Source organism: Leptonychotes weddellii, chromosome 2 (assembly GCF_054177405.1).
Source record: "Leptonychotes weddellii isolate Sample4059 chromosome 2, ASM5417740v2, whole genome shotgun sequence".
Taxonomy (NCBI): Eukaryota; Metazoa; Chordata; class Mammalia; order Carnivora; family Phocidae; genus Leptonychotes; species Leptonychotes weddellii.
This window is the reverse complement of record NC_138370.1, coordinates 175438135-175457173: the sequence shown is the minus strand read 5'-3', so window position 1 is coordinate 175457173 and position 19039 is coordinate 175438135. Positions and strand designations below refer to the sequence as shown.

Genomic DNA, 19039 nt, shown 5'->3' with positions numbered 1-19039 from the left:
GGCCAAGCTGTGGAGTGGCAGTCGTGGCCTCTGCTCGCGCCCCGCCGGCTAGACCTTGGTCACACGTCAAAGCTCCATGCAAGGCAGGCTGGGCGTGTTGTGTGGCCAGCAAGAGGAGAGGATGGATTTGGGTGGACAGCTGGTGAGCCCAGCTCATCTCTGTAGGGTCAGTCTCTGGAAGGAGGACTGCTCTGTCGCGTTCTCCACCCTTGCTCCCAGAATGCTTAGCTGACTCTCTCATTCATTTGCTGAGTATGTGCCAGGCACTGAGCGGGGGTCCCGGGATGCGTGATGAGCAAACACAGGCATGAGCTCTGCCCTCCCAGGCTCAGTCTGATGCGGGAGACAAAATCAATCACCTGATAGCCCAAACGAGTGTGTGTAATTATATACCAAGATAAGGGCTCTAAAGGGGAGGAACATGGGCCATTAAAAATGGGTAAAAGTTAACTGGGTGTAGTAAGTGTTGTGTTTACGTGTGTGTGTGCACGTCTGTGCATGTGTGTAAGGTGAGGGAGGCCCACAGGGAGAGAATTCCAGGAAGAGCAGACTGCATATGCAAAGGCCCTGGGGCAGGAGGAAGCCAGGGCTATTTGAGGAAGCACTTTAAGGGGCTAAGGTGGCTGTACTTGAGCGGGGTGAAGGTCAGAATGGGGCCAGGCCTTACAGGGCCCTGGGCCATGGTAAGCAGTTCGGATTTTAGTCTTAAGGACAATGGTTTTTAAGTTGAGGGACTCCCTGATTAGGTTTGTAATTCAAAACACCAGTGAGGCTGAACTGTGAGGCCCAGATTGGCCATGTGGGTGCAGGGAGACTGTCTGGGAGGCTCACAACGGAGGGGCCTCATCCAGTCTGCTGGAGGCCTCAAGAGCAAAACCGGCCGCTTTCCCGGAATGAAATTCTGCTTCTAAGTGTCAGAGAGGTGCAGGGAGTGGCCTCCGGATATTTGCTTCTGCCCAGGGACAGTTAGGGCTCCTTCTGCTCCTGGAAACTCCTGGAAGCAGACTCTCAGAGGGTAACCGCCAAATGCAGGAAGGGCCAGAGCTCCTCCAACGCATGAGGCCCTCAGGTTCTGGGGGCAGGGCCCAGACCCTCTAAGACAGAGAGCCCTGGATCTCAGAGCCCTCCAGACTCGACACCTCCAGGGTTTGCAAGTGCTCACGTCTGTGGGAAGGGAGGGTCCCCTTGCAGAGGAGTCTTGCGGTTTCTGGACCGCCCCCACCAGACCTTGAATCTAAATGCACACCTGACTTTGTTCCAACAGTAAGAACCCAAGTCAGAAAGTGCCTGGGAAAAAAAAAGGACCCTGTGGTTAAGAATACTTCCTTTGTTTAAACCCATCCAACTGGTCTGGTGAGAATCTGATAGACCGATGGCAGCAGCTGAGTGTGTGCCCAGCGCATGGGCATGGGTGCCTCTGAGAGACGGGGCTGCACGAGAATCCAGCACTTCGGGGGCCCCCAGGTCCGAGCATGAGCAGTCCTCCCAGGCCAGGCCAAGTAGCAGGGATTGCAGGGGTGGAGGATGGGGAGGGAGGAGGGAACCACAGGGGAGAGTAGGGTAGGCTGGTAGAAGCAGACCACATGGAGAGGGGAGGAAGTGGGGAGGCAGTATGACAGGGACATGGGAGCAGAGATTTGGATTCAGGGGTACACGTGGCCAACAGAGATTGTCCCTGGGGGAGGGAGGGAGACCAAGCTGAACAGGCAGGCCCGTGCCCATCCTCATGGAGTTGGGAGCCAGATGAGGTCAGCAGTGACCAGATCAGCAAGGGCCTGATTGGCTAGGGCAACCCAGGAAGGCCCCCTGGAGGAGGGGACATTTGAGCTGGGACCTAGGATGAAGAGGAGACTTTGTGTGAAGTGAGGGAAAGAGCATTGCAGGCCTTGAGGGTGGCAAAGAACCTGGCATATTCTAGAACCCATCACGGAGCAATGTTGGTGGGAGAGGTGGGCAAGGACACATGATGGTGATGCAGGGCCTCAAACCACCTGACAGCCACGTCACTCCGCCTAGCAGAGCCTGCATCCCCTCCCTACCGCATGGGCTCTGGGAGAGCTCACGGGACTGTGGGTGGAGCGCTGCCAGCACCCCCAGACACAGACCAACACTCCAAAAACCATGGTGGCCATTGTCGTGACGACAGTAATATGATGATGGTGTTGTGATGACGATGATGTCATGGTGATGCTCTCATGATGATGATGTCATGCTGATGATGTCATGATAACGATGATGTCATGATGATGATGCTGTTGTGACGATGGTGTGCTGGTGATGCGATGGTGATGTCACGACGACAACGATGTAATGATGGTGATGTCATGATGGTGATAATGTCATGATGATGATGTCACAACAATGGTGTCATGATGATGTCATGCTGGTGGTGATGTCATGATGATGATGTCATGCTGATGATGATGTGCTGACGATGGTGTCATGACGACAACGATGATGTCATCATGATGCTGTCATGATGATGTCATGCTGCTGATGATGTCATAACGATGTTGTGACGGTGGTGTCATTGGGCTGGTGATGTGATGACAATGATGTCATGATGATGATGTCACGATGACGATGTCGATGATGATGTCATGACAATGGTGTCGTGATAATGGTGCCATGATGATGTCATGCTGATGGTGATGTCATGATGATGATGTCATGGCTGACGATGATGTCGTGCTGACGATGGTGTCATGATGACGATGGTGTTATGATGACGATGGTGTTATGATGATGTCGTGCTGGTGATGTCATGATGGCAATGATGTCATGATGATGATGATGTCATTGTGACAGTGGTGTCATAGTGACCACAATCCCATGATGACGATGATGTGATGATGATGTCGTTGTGCTGGTAATGTGATGACAATGACGTTATGATGATGATGATGTCATTGTGATGGTGATGTCGCGGAGACCACGAGGCCACGATACGATGATGTCATTAGCAGGGGCCTCCTGCTAAGGGGCTGAAACTTCAAAATGTGGGCCCCACTCAGTGGGACTCGCCTCTGCAGCAGGCCCCCCATCCTTGCAAGCTAAGCCATGTGAGCGAGCAGAACCACACCGTGGAGCCCAGTCCTCCAGAGAAAAGCGGCCCCTCGCTGGCCCAGGAGAGGCAGGCTGAGCACACCTGAGGCCTGAGCCCCACCCAGGCAGCCCATACTGGTGCAGGGCCCGGCAGTGCCTAGTGGGCCGGGTGGAAGGAGCCGGTGAGGGTCAGCCAGGCCCCTCCCAGGAGCACAGCTGAGCTTGGAGAAGTGAGGGGCTGCTGGAAGTGCCCTGCAGGGTGAAGGCCAGAGGAGGGGCAAGCTGGTCCCGGCAGGGTAGCCCAGCCCTGCTGGGGCAGAGGCTGCCTAGCCCCAGGGGTGCTTTCCAGCCCCTGGGCCTGGCTCCAGGCTCCCAGGTCCAGCCCTGTGGCTTCCTGGATGTGTGACCTTGGGCGAGGCCCATGGCCTCTCTGAGCCAGGTTTCCTGGGGCCATAAAATGAGGAGAATCCCAGCATGTGCGGATGGCGGCAGATGCCGTGAAGGCTCTCACCCCAGCCTGGCCCGTGGTCCTCAGTCGGTGCAGGAGAATTGTGAGGTTTGCCTCCCTAACTGGGGTCCCGACATGGGCCTCACAGTGTCCATGGAGCTCCCTGACACTAGACACCAAGACTGTATGAGTGATGTGTTTTTCTACCGGGATGGGCCGCTTCACCAACGTGACCCAGAAAAAGTTGGGGATTTCTGCCACCAAAAGGATAGCATGGATGGCCAGTCCTTGGGGCCGGCAGGCCCGAGTTGGGCCCTTCTTCCAAGGGAAGCTCTGGGCACCTGCCTGGCTGAGCCGCACAGGAGTCTGGGAGCACTGCAGGTGCATGCAGCAGGCTGTGGTTCCTGGGGTGGTGCTGAACCCCAGGAGGAGTTCGGGGTTCTGACGTGCCCTTTGCGGGCTGCATTACACTGGGGCGTCCCCCGTCTGCAGCTGGGTCTGCCGCCTTGCAGAAAGGAGGTGAGTGTGGGAGTGCCCTGTGCCTCACACACTGACCACTCACTGTCCTCCGCTCTGTGTGAAGGTGTGTGCGGGTCGGTGGCTAGGAGCAGCACCTCCCATGAGCTCCTGCTGCGAGCAGGGGGTCAGTCCTTATGAGTCCCACGCTCAGGAAGCCTCCACCGAGGGGTCCAGGTCACAGACTGAAGTCAGAGGTTCACTTCCCCTGGAAAACACCCTTCTGGCCGCAAGATGCTGGCAGAAAGATCATTAACGCTTTATAAGGCAGCGAGGCTTCTGGGTCACGAGTGTCCCCTCGACAAGGCCCTCCTGGGTCGTCGCTGGTCCCGCAGCCCTCACAGGGACCGAACTGCTTTCTGAGCTGCCTCCCCCTCTGAGTGAGATCTCTGTGGGGTGAGGGCGGCCCGGTCAGATTTAGTCCTGTGTCCCGGACCACCCCCGCCCCCGGCCCCGTGAATAGAGGCGGAGAGCAGGTGCAGAGCTCAGCCTGCGAGCGCCCCACATTGGTTCTGGGGCACAGGCGTGGGGGTCCCCGTCCCTGCCCGGGGTGCCCATTACCTCGGGAACCACACCTCAGGCCCCTCAGCGGCAGTGGGCTTGCTCCTACTGTTAGGTTTTCAGGAGTTCTGCATGCTGCTTGTTGCAGCCTGCCATGACTGAAAACGGAGTAAACCTGCAGTGACATAAATTAGAGTTAAAGCAAAGGTACTAACTACTCAAGAGTCAGCCCTGCCTAACTCCTTCACCACAGTTACTACCCTCCGCGCTCTCGAGGTTGCTGACACCGACCACACCTGTAAGGAGAAACGTCCTGGGGCTTGTGCTACTGGGCCTCTCTGTCCAACTCCGCCCTCGGTGACATCGTGTTGGCAGCTTGAAACGGGGGGTGGTGTGAGAAAGAGGCCGGGGGGCTCTGGGAGCCTGCGGTGAGGGTGCAGTCAGGAGAGGCTTCCCGGACGAGCCGAGTTCCACGGCCAGGTCTGAGCAGTGAGCGGGAGGGACTGACGTTCCAAGGGTGGAAGAGCGGATGAAGGCACAGCCGTGCTTATTCCCATTTCCCAGAATCGTAACTGAGGTCAGGTCACGCGGTGCAGCTGGACCGGGATGGAGCCGGGACCGGAATCCTGGGGCATCTGGCTCCTGGGCTGGAGGTCTTTGCACGATGCTGCCCTGGAGGGTCGTATGTCAGCAGACCCCCGGCAAAGCATGCAGGGCCCCTGCCATGTTGCAGAAATGGCCTCCTCCCCAGGGGCACATCTTGGGGAGCCCAGGGCACCCCAGGAGTGAGGCTGTGCCAGAATGAGGCCAAGCCACCCCTCTACAAAGGCGGCACACCCTGGGCTTCCTCCCTGTTCACTCAGGAAGGAGCTTGGCCATGCCTGACCTTGGTGGGCACCTGGGGGTCAGGCCGCCCTGCCTCCCGGAGAGCCTTCAGGAGCCAGGGCCTGGGGAGTAGGCCCGGGGTCAGAAAGCTGGCTCCAGCCACTGGGGGGAGCTGTGCCCCACGTGTCCCGCCTGCTACAGGGTGAAGGAGGGCGCCTGAGTCTACCACATGACCTGAGCGAGTTTATCTTGAAAGTCAATTTGAACTCAGCTCCTCCTCACCTAGGTGGTAGTGGAGACTCAGCGGGGCAAGCTCCAACACTTAGGACCACACAGCTAGAGCTGGGTTGGGGCCAGGGGGTGGTGAACAGATACCCTGCTGGGCATTCCTCATCTGGCCCTTGCCTGGCCCTCCAGAGTCCTCAGACAGCCAAATTCTGTTCTCGCTCTGCAGATGAGGATGGGGGCCCTGCTAGCCTCTGGGACTTCCCCTTACCCCAGCATTCCCAAACAAACCCAGCTACCATCACCGGCTGTGGGAGGCCTGGGCCACTAAGCCTACCGTGGTAGGTTTCCGTGGGCCCAGATCGTCAGCTCTGACAAGCGCCCCGGGTTATTGCCAAGGCCTGTGGGGCTGGGAACTCAGCTGGGACCCCAGGTAGCATCCTCCCCGCTCTCTCCTAATCCCACCCTGTCTTCCCTGCCCTGCAGTGGGCTCCTGGACGCAGGACCGCATCATCAGGGTTAAGAACACCCACCTCAGGCTCCCCACATCCCAGCCCCAGGTGGAGCTCTGTAACCCCCACAAGGAGCCAAAAAGGAGGGAAGCAGCCTTGGATCTCTTTGAGGGCCCGGTCGGGCCTCCTACCCAAGGATGCGTCAGCCGCCTCTCGCAGCCTGGCTGTGTTCAGGCACTGGGGACAAGCTCCACACCAGCTCTCCCCACCCTCTGGTCTGCCTGCCTCTCTCCTGCCACCGTGTGTCCCCAGGGTACAAGTCCTGAGGGTGCGCGTTTCTGTGGCCACGGGACCTGGGCTCTATGCAGCTCTCCGACAAAGTTCCCAGGGCATCTTGGTCCCGAGGGTGCAGGTGAGCTGCGTGGGACCCACAGTGACAGGGCTCTGTGGCTCCGCAAGTACCCCTGGGCTCCCCCGGCAGTCCTCCCGGCTGCCACTGTCCCCCTTGCCCTGGCTGGGGGGGCTCCCAGGCTTGAGCGCACAGTCACCCCTCGGCACCGTCCTCGCCACCGCTGGGCACCATGCCTCTTGCCTCGTCTCCCTCCGCGTATCCCCAGCCTGGCTACCCCCTCAAACAGCTCAGCGTGGGGATCCCTGCCTGCTCTGCAGGACCACTGTCCACTGAGGATAGCATGGAGAAGGGGGACGCCTGCCCCCGCGCCAGCTTCGGGCTCTGGATGGTCCCTGGATCCGCTGCACGTCCGTCCACTCCCCCAGGGGCCCATGTCCCTGGCCAGGCCGCCAGTCAGCGCTGAGAGCACTGGAAACAGTTTTCCTCTTACCCTCCCTTCTTCACCTCTCGATTGCCCCACAGTGATTGGGAAGTTGTGATTTAGTGCCTGGAAAAGGGGTGATGTTGTCCAATGACAATTCCATGTCTCTGTGGACTGGCCGTGGACTCCCCAGCACACCCGCATCCACGCCGTGCAGAGGGTTCACTTCTGGCGAGTGCCGGGTTCTCGTCCTGCGTGCAAGCTCAGGATAGCAGCGGAGGCCGGCCCCCTCCTGGCAGAGACTCACTTGATGGGGTGTCTGCGTCTGTGTGTCCGTGTGTGTCCGTGTGTGTGCACAAGTGGGTGTGTGTGTGCACGCGTGTGTGTGCGCGCACACGTGGGTGTGTGTGTGCATGCGTGGGTGTGTGTGTCCGTGTCCGTGTGTGTGCACCCGTGGGTGGGTGTGTGCACGCGTGGGTGGGTGTGTCCGTGGGTGTGTGTGTGCACGCGTGTGTGTGTGCGCACACGTGGGTGTGTGTGTGCATGCGTGGGTGTGTGTGTCCGTGTCCGTGTGTGTGTGTCCGTGTGTGTGCACCCGTGGGTGGGTGTGTGCACGCGTGGGTGGGTGTGTCCGTGGGTGTGTGTGTGCACGCGTGGGTGCGCATGCGCATGCACATGTTGAGTACTCTGGGCCCAGATTCAACCAGGAGGGCCTTTGGTGACTCACACAAGACTGAGGGGTGTCCTGTGTTCCCTCCTCCAGATCATGCCAACAACTGGGCTCCAAAACCCACTGCCTGCCACGCAGATTTGGGGATTTTTGTGAAGGCATGAACAGTAATGACGGGTGTCTATGCTTTTCATAGTTCACCAAATGTCTTCACCTCTGTTTCTCTCCGGACCATCACAAGTTTTAGTATGAGTAGTTTTGTTTTAAAGTCAAGGAAACCACATTGGGGGAGGGGGGCAAGAATTGTTTCCTTTAATTGTAAAATTCCCATAAAATTCACCCTGTTAGCCACTTTACAGTCTAGAAACCAGTGGCCTTCAGCACATTCCCACGTGGTGCAACCACCTCCTCGATCGAGTTCCGGAACATTCCCATGCCCCCGAAAGGAAATGCTGTCCCGTTGAGCAGTCATTCCCCACCCCCGTCCGTCCCCAGCCTCTGACAGTCGTTCTCCGTTCTCGGTCCCTGTGGACTCGCCTCTTCTGGATGCTTCGCAGAAACAGAACCACACGCTGTGGGCCCTTTGCGTCCAGGCTCCTTCACTGGCCCTCCTGTCGCACGCCTTATCTGAGTCACTGTGTGCGTCAGGGCTTCGCTGCTTCTCGTGGCCGGACGACACTCCACTGTGTGCACGGACCCCGCTTAGGCAGCTGGGTTGTGTCTGTGTTTTGGCCACCGGGAACAATGCTGCCCTGAACATGGGCGCACGTACCTGCTTGAGTCCTGTTCGGTCGGGCCCCTAGCCGAGTCTCTTTGTTCGGTGCCGTGCGCTGCAGCGTGGGAACAGCAGGGATGCAGAGGGCGCGCAGGGGGAGCCCGCGGCCTCCTGGACGCCGAGCCCGCCTCTGGACCACCCAGCAGCACGGAGCTGGCCCTGCCGCGCGGGTTACAGCATTGCTAACTGCTCCTCTCTGGCTTTCCCTGTTTGTTTGCAGAGGCACCTGTCGCCCGAGGATTTCCAGGAAGTGTTTGGGATGAGCATGGAAGAGTTTGACCGCCTGGCCCTCTGGAAAAGGAATGACCTCAAGAAGAAAGCCCTGTTGTTTTGACGGCCGCCAGGCTGTATGACCGTGTGCACCGGCGGCAGAGCCCGGGACACCTGGAGAGAACCACGAAAACCCCTCCTACTGCACCTGGCTCTGGCTTCCCTGTGTCCGTGGGGGGCGGGCGGTGGGCCCCTGGAGAGGGCTGGGCTGGAGGCGGGGGCAGGAGGAGGTCCCAGAGCAGATGCGACCTCTGTTTCCGCCAGCAACGCTCCTGCCCCTGGTTCAGAGCCCAGAAGCCTTGCTTTGCGCTGTTCCTTCCCCGCTGTTGCTTGGCATCAGGGAGATGCTGCAAAGTAGCTGTCCCAGGAGATCAAGGAACACTTACGCGACGTGCAGCCCAGCTTCCCGACCCCTGTGCAGTGCCCCGACCTCCCCACCCCCCGCACTAGGCCCTGGGGGCACAGAGGTGCCTGGGACTCGGGATGGGAGGAGGTTTGTCAATGACAGATGCTGACACAATCATGGGTGGGTGGGCACCTGGCTCCCAGTGGCTGCTCACCCCCCAACTTGCTCAGCCCTGGGGAGGCACAGCCTTGCACCCGGACAGGCCAGGCCAGGGAGAGTGCCGCAGAGCACCCGGGACTGCATGAAGTCAAGCGCGGGGTGCATGATTTTTGCATCCGCTTGTGACGAGTCTGTTTTTAGGGACAAACGTCAGCCTGACAGGGTACCTTCGGCCAGGGCCCTCCGTGCACTGCATTTTTCTTCCAAATCATCCCCTAGATGCCTAAATGATATCTTTAAAGTAACACAGAAGTTTTTATTTTATTAAAGAGCATAGCCTACTTAAACATAAGACGACATATATAGAGTTCCATTTTATGGTCCCGCGGAAGGGGAGCGCCTCCAGCCTTATTCTCCACTGTTCGGATCTGTGTGTTTTCGCTTCTTGGTGTGTTCCTAACACCTAGGGCTCCTTGTCGGTTTTCTTTCCGTTGTTTTGTTTTTTTTTTTTCTTTTTCACCTGTCACCCGGGTGCCCTTAAGGGCAGCCCTCGCCCACGTAATGCCCACGTAACGCCCACGTAACGCCCACGTAATGCTGTTTATAAGTATGCGTGAAGTGTAGCCACCACAGTCTGCCTCGCTGTTATTCTCCACATCTTGGAGAGAGAACATCCTCTTCTGATGGCCAAAGCCCCGGAATAGAGGATTTCCATGCATCCAGCCTAATACCCAACGTAGCCCTTGCTGTGCCCATCTTTCTCACGGTGGAACGTAGCCCCCTGGGCAGAAGCCTTCCGCATGAGTGTGTGGTCCTGAGACAGGCACCTGGCCACTGGGGAAGGAGGAGGGAGACGCCACCCTCTTCTGGCCTGCAAGGTCAGCACAGGGTCCTGCAGCAGAAGGCCGGCCAGGCCCCCTGCTGAAAGGTGTCCGTGTCTGGTGCGGGTAGGGCTGGTGCCTGTCCCAGGAAGCTTGTAATGTGGGTTGAGAGGTTTATGAATCACTGGGAAGGTGTCACCAAAGTCTGTTCCCCTGTCTTCTGTGGAGCTGTGTCTTTCTGTGTGTCCTGGCCGTCCCGTCTGTGAGTCAGCGTGACTCAGATCCTTCCAGCCCCACCACGTACCCTGTTGCGCACCGGCTTCCGACCAGCCCGGCTCGGCCAGGGAGGCGTGTTTCTCGCACCTAATGCACTTCCTTCCCTTTAGCAATCTGAGCCCCGAGCAACTGGAAACCCCTGGCTTTTTCATTAGAGCAATGTCCTGTCAGCTCCCAGGGGAGCCTGGAAAAATAAAGGACGGTGTATCCTAACTTGTGAAGGTGAAAGCCACTTCTCATCGACGTGTGTCATTTCTCAGCGCACGGGCCCCCTTCTGCTGATGGCGCCTGGGGAGAGTGTCCACGGAAAGCAGCGGCACTGGACGGTGCCCAGGGCAGGGGGGTGCTGCTAGGGGCGGGACCCTCACCTGCATGGGGATGCCATAGGATGCCCCTCTCTCGGGAGGCAGCAATTCAGGGGCACGTCCCAGCCAGCACCACACTCCAGTGGTAGAGAGGGGCATGGGAGCTAATGCCGGCCCCCGTCGGGCTGGGGAGACCGACCAGCAAAAAGACAAAGACAGCAAGACTGACCACTGCCCTCTGGGGAGACCCCAGATACACCCCAGAGGTCACGGGAGGCTTTCCAAGACAGTGCTGCCCAACCTAAGTCTTGACAGATGCGGAAGCATTCCCAGGGGCCAATGAAGGGAAGGGCATCAGGCTGAGGGAACAGTAGGAGCAGACACACTGCGCCCCAGATAAAGCCTTCCCAGGTTCTGGAAACTTCCGTAGCTGGTTATGGCTGGAGCACAGGGCTCAGGAAGGGAAGAAAATGTAGGTAGGGCTCCCATGCGGGAGGGCCTGGCTGGTCTGCCCCACCACAGTTACCCATGCTGTTCTGGGATTAAATGTTTCCTAATCTCTGTTTTAGCCTGCTCAGATTAGGATAACAAAATCCCATCAAATGGGTGGCTTAAACAACAAACACTGATTTCTCGTAGTTGTGGGGTCTGGAAGTCCAAGACCCGGGTGTGGGCATGACTGGGTTCTAGGGACAGCTTGTTCCTGGCTTGCGGACGGCTGCCTCTCACCATGTCCTCACTTGGTGGACAGAGGTGCTTTCTCTCCGCTCTTCCCCCCCCACCAAGGGCACAGCCCCATCGCGAGGGCCCCACCTTCGTGGCCTCATTAGTTCCCCGAGGCCCCATCGCATGGGGGGTTAGGGCTTCCACATACGAATCTGGGGGACACAGACATTCAGACTATAGCATTCTCTAGTCTCACCCCAGTGAACGTAATGGCGCTTGTGAACTTCAGGGTTTCCCCCCCGAAAGCCGGGCCACACGTACACCGTCTGCCCATCTTGGTAAATGTCACAACTCTATGCACCCTCCATTATGCAAGTCGGAAATGGGCGCACTTTGCTCAGCCCCCAAGGACCACCCACCGGACACATCCTCCTCCCCCCCAGGCAAGGCCCCTCTCTACCTTCTGGGTTCATTTCAGAAGTCCCCATGTCACACAAGCCCCTCGCCGGTTCTGTAGGAAATTCGCACCCCGGCTGTGCCGGGCTTCATCGCGCCCACCTGCCGTCCCCACACTGGCCTCTATTGACTCTTTCCGTCCACCACCTGTAAAGCTGAGAGGGCTGACGGTTTTATCGCCGTGCTCTGCGACCTGGGGACAGGGTTGGAATATTTGGTAATGAGACGGGGGCCTGTCTGGATGCTGTGCTGACCCCAGCCTGGTCCTTAGTCCCCAGGCTGCCCTCCAGAGGGGAAACCCATCTACTACCTAAGTGAGAGCTGGATCACTGCAGAGCTAGTTTCCATCCCCGTTGTATCCCCCCTCCCCAACCCCCACCTTCCCGTGGAAGAAACCCTGGGGTCGGGGAGGTAGCCCACCTGTGCTAGGCGTTCTGGGACCCAGCACAGCCCCTCCTGGGGGGGTGGCGCGTCCCTAGCCAGCACACCTGCTGCAAATTTAACAAAGAAGGACATCAGTGCCACCCTGGTGGCCTCCAGAGGCTGCTGGGATATTACCAAACTAGGTTTCATGAATAATAGAGGCTCCCTTTCCTTCTGCCTGAATCCTGAGGTCCAAAGAGCATCCCTCAGCTGGACGTCATTCCCGAGAGCTCCCTTCAGCAGCCCTGCCTGCTGATAGCCCTTTCTGACTCTGCCCCCCAAACATCTCTCTGTTCTGACACGATGTGCCCCATCATTCCCTCTGGTCCATCCTGTCGATCTGCCTGTAACACACACTCGCCCATGCCATCCCCTGCCTGGAGACCTCCCTGGGGGGAGACCTCCATGGCTGTTCCCTGACTCCTTCACAAGCATCACCTGGCCACCGGCTCCCTCCACACACTCTTCTTTCTTCCTCCCCAATTACCCTTGTTTCTTAAGCAGCCCCTCCCTCTTCCCTCCCACACACAGTGCCACCCTTTGCAAAGGCTCTTTCCTCTGCCTGGAATGCCCCGTCTAGCAAACTCCTATTCATCCCTCAATACCCAGCAGAGACACTATCTTCTCTGCAAAGACTTCCATGATATGACCCCCCCCCTTCCCAAACTGTTAGCACTCTTCTTTCCATCCAGATAGCCTAGTTCATCCACAGATATTTACTGAGCTGGGCATGCATGACAAAACAGATGAAAAAGACACTGTCCCTGACCTCAAGAACTGATCACAAACCCACGGGGGAAATGTACTATGGACTGAATTGCATTCCTCACAAATCCACCCATTGAAACCCTAACCCCCCGTGTGACTATATTTGGAGATGGGGTCTAGAAGGAGGTAATTACGGTTAAATGAGGTCATAAAGGTGGGGCCCTGGTCTGATAGGGCTGGTGCCTTATAAGAAGAGGAAGAAAGTTTCCTAAAAGGCCATGTGAGGGCACAGGGAGAAGGCGGGTATCTACAAGCCAAGAAGAGAGCTCTCAGTAGAAACCAAATTTGCTGGCAGATGATCTCGGACTTCCCAGCTTCCAGATCTGTGAGGGCAAATTAATGTTGTTGAAGCCCTCAGTCTGTGGTATTTTGTTACACAGCTCATCTGACTGATACAAGACGGTCAAAGGACCAGGCCATGGCAACACAGGTAGTCAGCTCCATGAGAGTGAGGGCAGGAGCCTAGCCGGGAGCAGGTGGGGTGTCTGGGAAGGCTTTCTGCACCGAGTGCCACTAGGGCTGAGTCCAGAAGGGTGAGCAGGAGTCAGAGTGAGAAAGAGGGAAGGAGCGTTGCAGGCCGAGGACACAGCCCATGCCAAGGTCAGAGGACAGGAAGCTGCCGGCCGCCTCCAGGAGCTGCCCAGCGTGGCTGGGGCAGGGCGCGCTCCCTTCTCTGTGCTCCACGCCGAGAAGCCTGGCTGGACCTGGCTTAGGACACTTGCCCCATCAGCTCATAATTACCTGTACCCTCCGCTGGAGAGATGCTGCCATGCCCTGCCTGGAGCCGCCTGGCACACACCATGCCTACATAATGTGTAGACCTGGATGCAGACATCTGCGTCTCTGGCTGTGGGATCCGCTCAGCCTCCGTGAGGGGCAGGTCCGGAGCGCCAGGGAGTTAATGCAGCTTCAGGAGCAGCTCTCAACCAGTAAGGCATCCCAGGTCTTCCCTCATTGATCGGGACAACTCTGAGCTTGCCCCCACTGGGATGGAGCCCCCGCTGCCCACCGCGGCCGCCTGCTCATGGACACACCTCCCTGGGTTCCTTCCCTTCTTCCCCGACCTTCCTCCCTCTGTCCCGGTGCTTCGTGAGATCTCCTCTCACTTAAATGGCTTGTCCTCAGTCCTGGTTTCTGGGTCTACTTCTGGGGATGCCCGTCTTGCCTCCCCCCATCCCAGCCTCACCTACAGGGGGTAGAAAGGTGTTGTTCTTACAGCCAGCCCAGGAGTAAACACAACTGTCTGGCAATAGCATCTGGGGCCATGCAAGGTGGGTGGGTGATCACCACCGCGCTCCTGTAATAAGGCAGGGGCCCTACCCCATGGTCGAAGCCCCACTGCCTATCCCAGAAGCGTTGGGATAGGCTCTTTCTCTCTCTAGCCTACGGAAAACACTTTCTGCATCTCAGGATGGATTTTTCTGGCGTGCCCACAGGAAGCTGCTGGTCTGCGGGGACCTACAGCTCTCTCTTGAGACCCTCTGGCAGCAGGACGAGCGGCCACACCCTCTGTCCTGTCTGAAATCACTTCTCCCATTGACCTTCTGCCTTGGGCTCCATCTGGCCCACCCTCCCTCAAGGGGGTCTTTGTCCAGCTGCGCTGGGTCACCAGCTCCAGGCTGGCTCCCGACAGGCCCCCTGGCCCCAGCAAGTCTGAGCATGCACAGACCCCATGGTCTGCCAGCTTGCAGTCCTGGCCCTCAGCACGTCAAGGCCTCAGGCATGCGAGGGCTGCCAGGAACCCACTTTACCGCCCCCCCGCCCCCGAGTATGGCCCTCTGCTTAAGATGCTCCCTACAAGTCCTATGAGGCTTTGGAGACCAGGCTGCAGGTCGAGCAGCGCCTCTCACCTGCCTGAATGCTTTCTTACCTTCTCTGCACTAAACGCTTGGTGGTCCTTCAAATGTCTCCAAGAGTTTTTTCTGCCCTAGAGAAGTGACTAAAAGGACAGCCTTTCGGTTGGGGTTTATGGTCATTTTCTGGGCTCAGATATTCTCCCATAGGCCAAAGAGAGCCCCTCTCACTGTGGGGGGTGGGGAGACATCTCCCATCACTTTTGGGGGGTAAGGCCATTCCATCTGTATCTTCATCTCTTTCGGTGCTGACCAGCTATGACATCTCCCAGACCCCCGGCTCTCCTAAGGGGCAGCCCTTAGTGGGCTTACAATCAAGAGGTCAGCTTCTGGGCACTGGGTCACCCCCTTCTCTGGGTACTCCCAGACACGTCTGCCAGTCCATTCTTGCTCAGAGCAGGACAGCTCTGTTTGTTTCTTTGCCTCAGCCCATCTACCCATGGCCTACAGCTGCCTGTAACCTTCCCTTCCAGCGGCTTCCCAGACCAACCCATATGCTTTTCTCCAGGAAAGGAATTGTGAGGTTGGCCCCTCCTTCTTTGCCATGGGCTCTCCCGTGGAGGAGGGGTTGGAGGGACGAGGCCTGGGAGAGGGAGACTGATAGGGATGCTTTTGCCATAATTCTGGGGACAGCTGCAAAGCCTGGGCGTGGAGGCTGTGGATTCCAGAAAGAGAGCCAGCAGGACCTGGCGGCTAGGGGTGGGGGACGGGGAAGAGGGTGGGACCCTGCTCCCTGGCAGGGCAATGGGACAGATGCTGGAGCCACTCAGGAGTGACGAAAGCTAAGAGGAACAGCAGGTCTGGGGTGTGGAAGGCAGGTCTGAGCTGCTGTGTGTCATGGATCAGGCGCCCACGTGCAGCCCAAGGGAAGGTGCCCCGGCTAGGATGTTTCTGGTTTCACCAGAATATGAACCATCCCTAGGGACAGTGCAGAACCAGTGGAGCGCACCCAGGGGAACACTGGCTTTTTGAACACTTGGCCTTCCTGCATCCGGCAGAGGAAGAGGGGAGGACAGAGGCAACCAAGGAGGGCAGCAGGACAGAGAGGGGAGCCAGGTGGGTGTGGTCGAGCTGAGGCAGGCGAGAGGAGAGAGGGTCAGTAACAGAGCAGAGGGTGAGGTGAGATGCGGTCGGGTGGGACCAAGCTGCGTGGGGCGGAGGAGGCCGACGGTGGGTGGGGACCACGGCCAGTGCACATAAGTGCTGGTAGGTTTTGGAGGAGATGAATCGACAGGTGTTTTGTTTTTTCCTTTTTCTTTCAACATTATAAGACTGTTTCGTTGTCTTTTGACTTCATTTATTTCTGGTAAGAAGTCATCTCTAATTCTTATTGTTATTCACCAGAATATGATGTTTGTTTTATAGAGCTGCTTTTTTTTAAATCATTTTTTAAATTTTCTTAAAAAGATTTTATTTATTTGAGAGAGAGAGAGAGTGAGCAAGAGAGACAGAGAAGGAGCAGGGGGAGAGAGAGAAGCAGACTCCCCGCTGAGCAGGGAGCCTGATGCAGGACTCGATCCCAGGACCCTGGGATCATGACCTGAGCCGAAGGCAGACGCTTCACCGACTGAGACACCCAGGCGCCCCTCTATGGCTGCTTTTAGGAATTTTTTTTTAAATCATTGGTTTTCAGCAGCTGTGATATTGGGTACAAAACATTTGTGGCTTCCACCTTCCTTGCTCTGAGAAAAGTCAGCTGCCACATAAGTTGCCCTGTGTGGGGTTGACATAGTGAGCAGCTGAGGGGGGCCCGCGAACAGCCGTATGATTGAGCTTGGAGACAGAACGTCCCCGGCCAAGCCTTCCCGTGAGACCATGGCCCCAGCCAACAGTTGGATGGCAGCCTTGTGGGCGACCTGGAGGCAGAGGTACCCGGGCAAGCCGTGCCAGATGGCTGCCCCACACAAACCGTGACATGATAAATGTCTGTCGTTTTAAGCTGCTGGGCTTGGGGGTGACCTGTTGCGTGACCACAGATGGCTGGTGCAGCCGCCTGTTGGCTTTCACTGCTCTGCTCAACTGACATCCCATCCTAAACTGGGCCCAGCTGCCATGGACAGTCTTTGCTCCCTCTCGGCCCCAGAATCTAGGAAGACTGAGTCAAAAGTGCCATGGAAATGCAGCTTACCTTGGCATATGATAGTTTGTAATTATGTTTTTCCTTGAGAGACATGTTATTAAAAGAATCTGGGAAGAGGTCTCAGGTCACGAGCCCCACCGAGGAGCCCTTCACAGTATCAAACCAGGTCAGGAATTTCCACAAAGAGTGTTGGTCTAACTTTGGGGTCAATAAACTCTGATTTATTTTCCTACTGAATGAATGCTCTCTTTACATCAGGAGGACTTAGGGGGCAAACAGGGACTGGGCTCATTTCCTGAGGTGCCAAGAGGTCCCAACATTCATGTTCATATCGGAAAAAACCTTTCTACTAGTCAGAGCTGTGAAACCTGCCTGGACTGGTTCACTGGCTGGTGGCTTTGTCAGTGAACGTGGGGCCCAAACAGGATGGCCACGGATGAAGAAAGAGAGTCAGGCTGAGTTACTCCATGTGACAGACATTCGTTGAATGTCTCTATGTGTCACTTAGGAATTCTGTAAGTAACAGAAAAATTGACTAACACTGGCTTACACAACTAGGGATTTGTTTTTTCCTACCTAATATGGAATCTGGAGGTAGGTGATTCCTTGTCTTGATTCAGTGACTCAAGGGAGCATGGGCCAGAATCTCTCTGATTCTGACTTTGCTTCTGGTTGTAAAGTGGCTGCTATGGATCCAGATATCACATGCGCATCCAAAGGTAATGATCTCTGCCGCCGAGAAAAGGCAGCATCAGCTGTGCTGATTCCTTTTCCCGAAGAGGAAAACCTTCCCTGGAAATTAAGGGTATGCTGGTAAATCTTCAATTCGTGGCTTTCTGGGGGATGGGAGCAAGGAAGAAAGTCCTGATCTAGAGTCGTTACCAATTTCTGTGCTATGAATTCTCCTACCACATCGAATTTCAAGCTACCAACAGGACGTTGCTGGCTGTGGTTATGGGAAGAGATGCCAGGAGCACATTATCTGGCATTTCTATCATACAGTTACATTAGGATGTAAAATCCTCGATAGCAGAGGTAATTGTACACTGTAGTAAAATAACTAGGAAGTAATGAATTTTGAGCATTTATCTTTGTTTTTAATATAACTTTTAATTGTAAGTTTATATCATTTGATTTTTGAGTAATGACTGTGCTTCAGAAGTGACTTTGCAAAATTCTTACACAATCAGTTCTCAAGGTCTGGTCCAAATTGGCTCGAGGGCACCACTATTAGAAACCTTTCAGCCAACTTCCACTACGTCTCGCTGGCCAGGACGAAGTCACATGGCCACCGCAGGCAGGCTTGAGGGAGGCCGGGAAGACAAGACACTATTCAGGTTTATAGAATGGGATGTGGCCAGGGAGAAGGGGCTGGAAAGGACGGGAGGGCCAGCCAACAAGCAGACTGATTGGTCTTTCTCCAGCCGACTCCCCTGGAACAGAACTGTGCTGGGCATTTGGAGCACAGGGTGAGCAAGACACATCCCATTCCTATTCTCATGGGGCTTTCAGCTCTAGTGGCAAGACAGAGGCTTTAAACAAACACGTGTAATTGAGATGAATGCCAGAAAGACGTACAGGGTGTTGTGAATGTCTGTATTGGGGAGGGGTCCTGGTATTAGTTTTTTATTGTTTCAGAAGAAATAACCACAAATGTAGCAGCTTAACACAATGCACACATGTCTTAACAGTTTCTGGGTTACATTTTAGCTGGGTCCTCTGCTCAGGCTTCACTCAACCTGTTAGCCGGGCTGCATCCTCACTTGGAGGCTTTGCTCGGGAAGAATCCACTCCCAAGCTCATTCAGGTTGATGTCGAATTTATATCTGTGGGCCTGCATGATAGGGGGCCTAGCTTTTTGATGGTGTGTCTGTCACAGTTGTGCTTGATGTCGGGGTGGCTACAAAGCCTTCCTGGGGAAAGTGACATTTAGGGAGAAGCTGGAAGTGTCAGTAGGAGTTGGATGGAACAGGGAGAAAGTGTGTCAGGCAGAGGGCAGTATGTGCAAAGGTCTGCAGCCTGGAGTGACCCTCCTTTGTAGTAACTACTTTACTCCCTGGGAGGGTATCTTCCTATTCTCTGAAGACATCCCCAAACCACAGTGGGGGCCTGGCTGGAGAGGAAGAGGGAAGCTTCTTATATTCATGGAGGAATTTGTTTGGAAGTTTGGAAGTCAGGCTTTCAGTGGGGTGTGTGTGTGTATCTGCATGTGCAAGGAAATGGGACCTTATCCATTTATCCATGTATTCTCTCACCATCCCCTGAATACCTTAAGGGCACGAGGCTCTGTTCTGTGCAAAGAAGTGAGTCAGAGTCCTGCCTCGTCCTGGAGAGGTCACACTTCACTGAGGATGGTGGGGGGAACCACTCAGACAGGAAACTCCAG

The 19039-nt window shown here is 56.2% G+C and overlaps 1 protein-coding gene across 14 annotated transcripts in view; it reads left to right on the top strand.

Moving 5' to 3' along the window:
* ABLIM2 (actin binding LIM protein family member 2) overlaps positions 1 to 10330 on the top strand; it is a 92930-nt gene extending 82600 nt beyond the window's left edge. For all 14 annotated transcript variants that reach the window (XR_014143115.1, XR_014143117.1, XR_014143119.1 and 11 more), the window contains one exon: positions 8451 to 10330. Coding sequence is in view for 1 of the 14 variants with exons in the window: in XM_081812677.1 (XP_081668803.1) it covers positions 8451 to 8564 (114 nt within the window). In the remaining 13 variants the exon portion in view is untranslated. The remainder of the gene's footprint in view (positions 1 to 8450) is intronic.
* The last annotated feature ends 8709 nt before the right edge of the window (positions 10331 to 19039 follow it).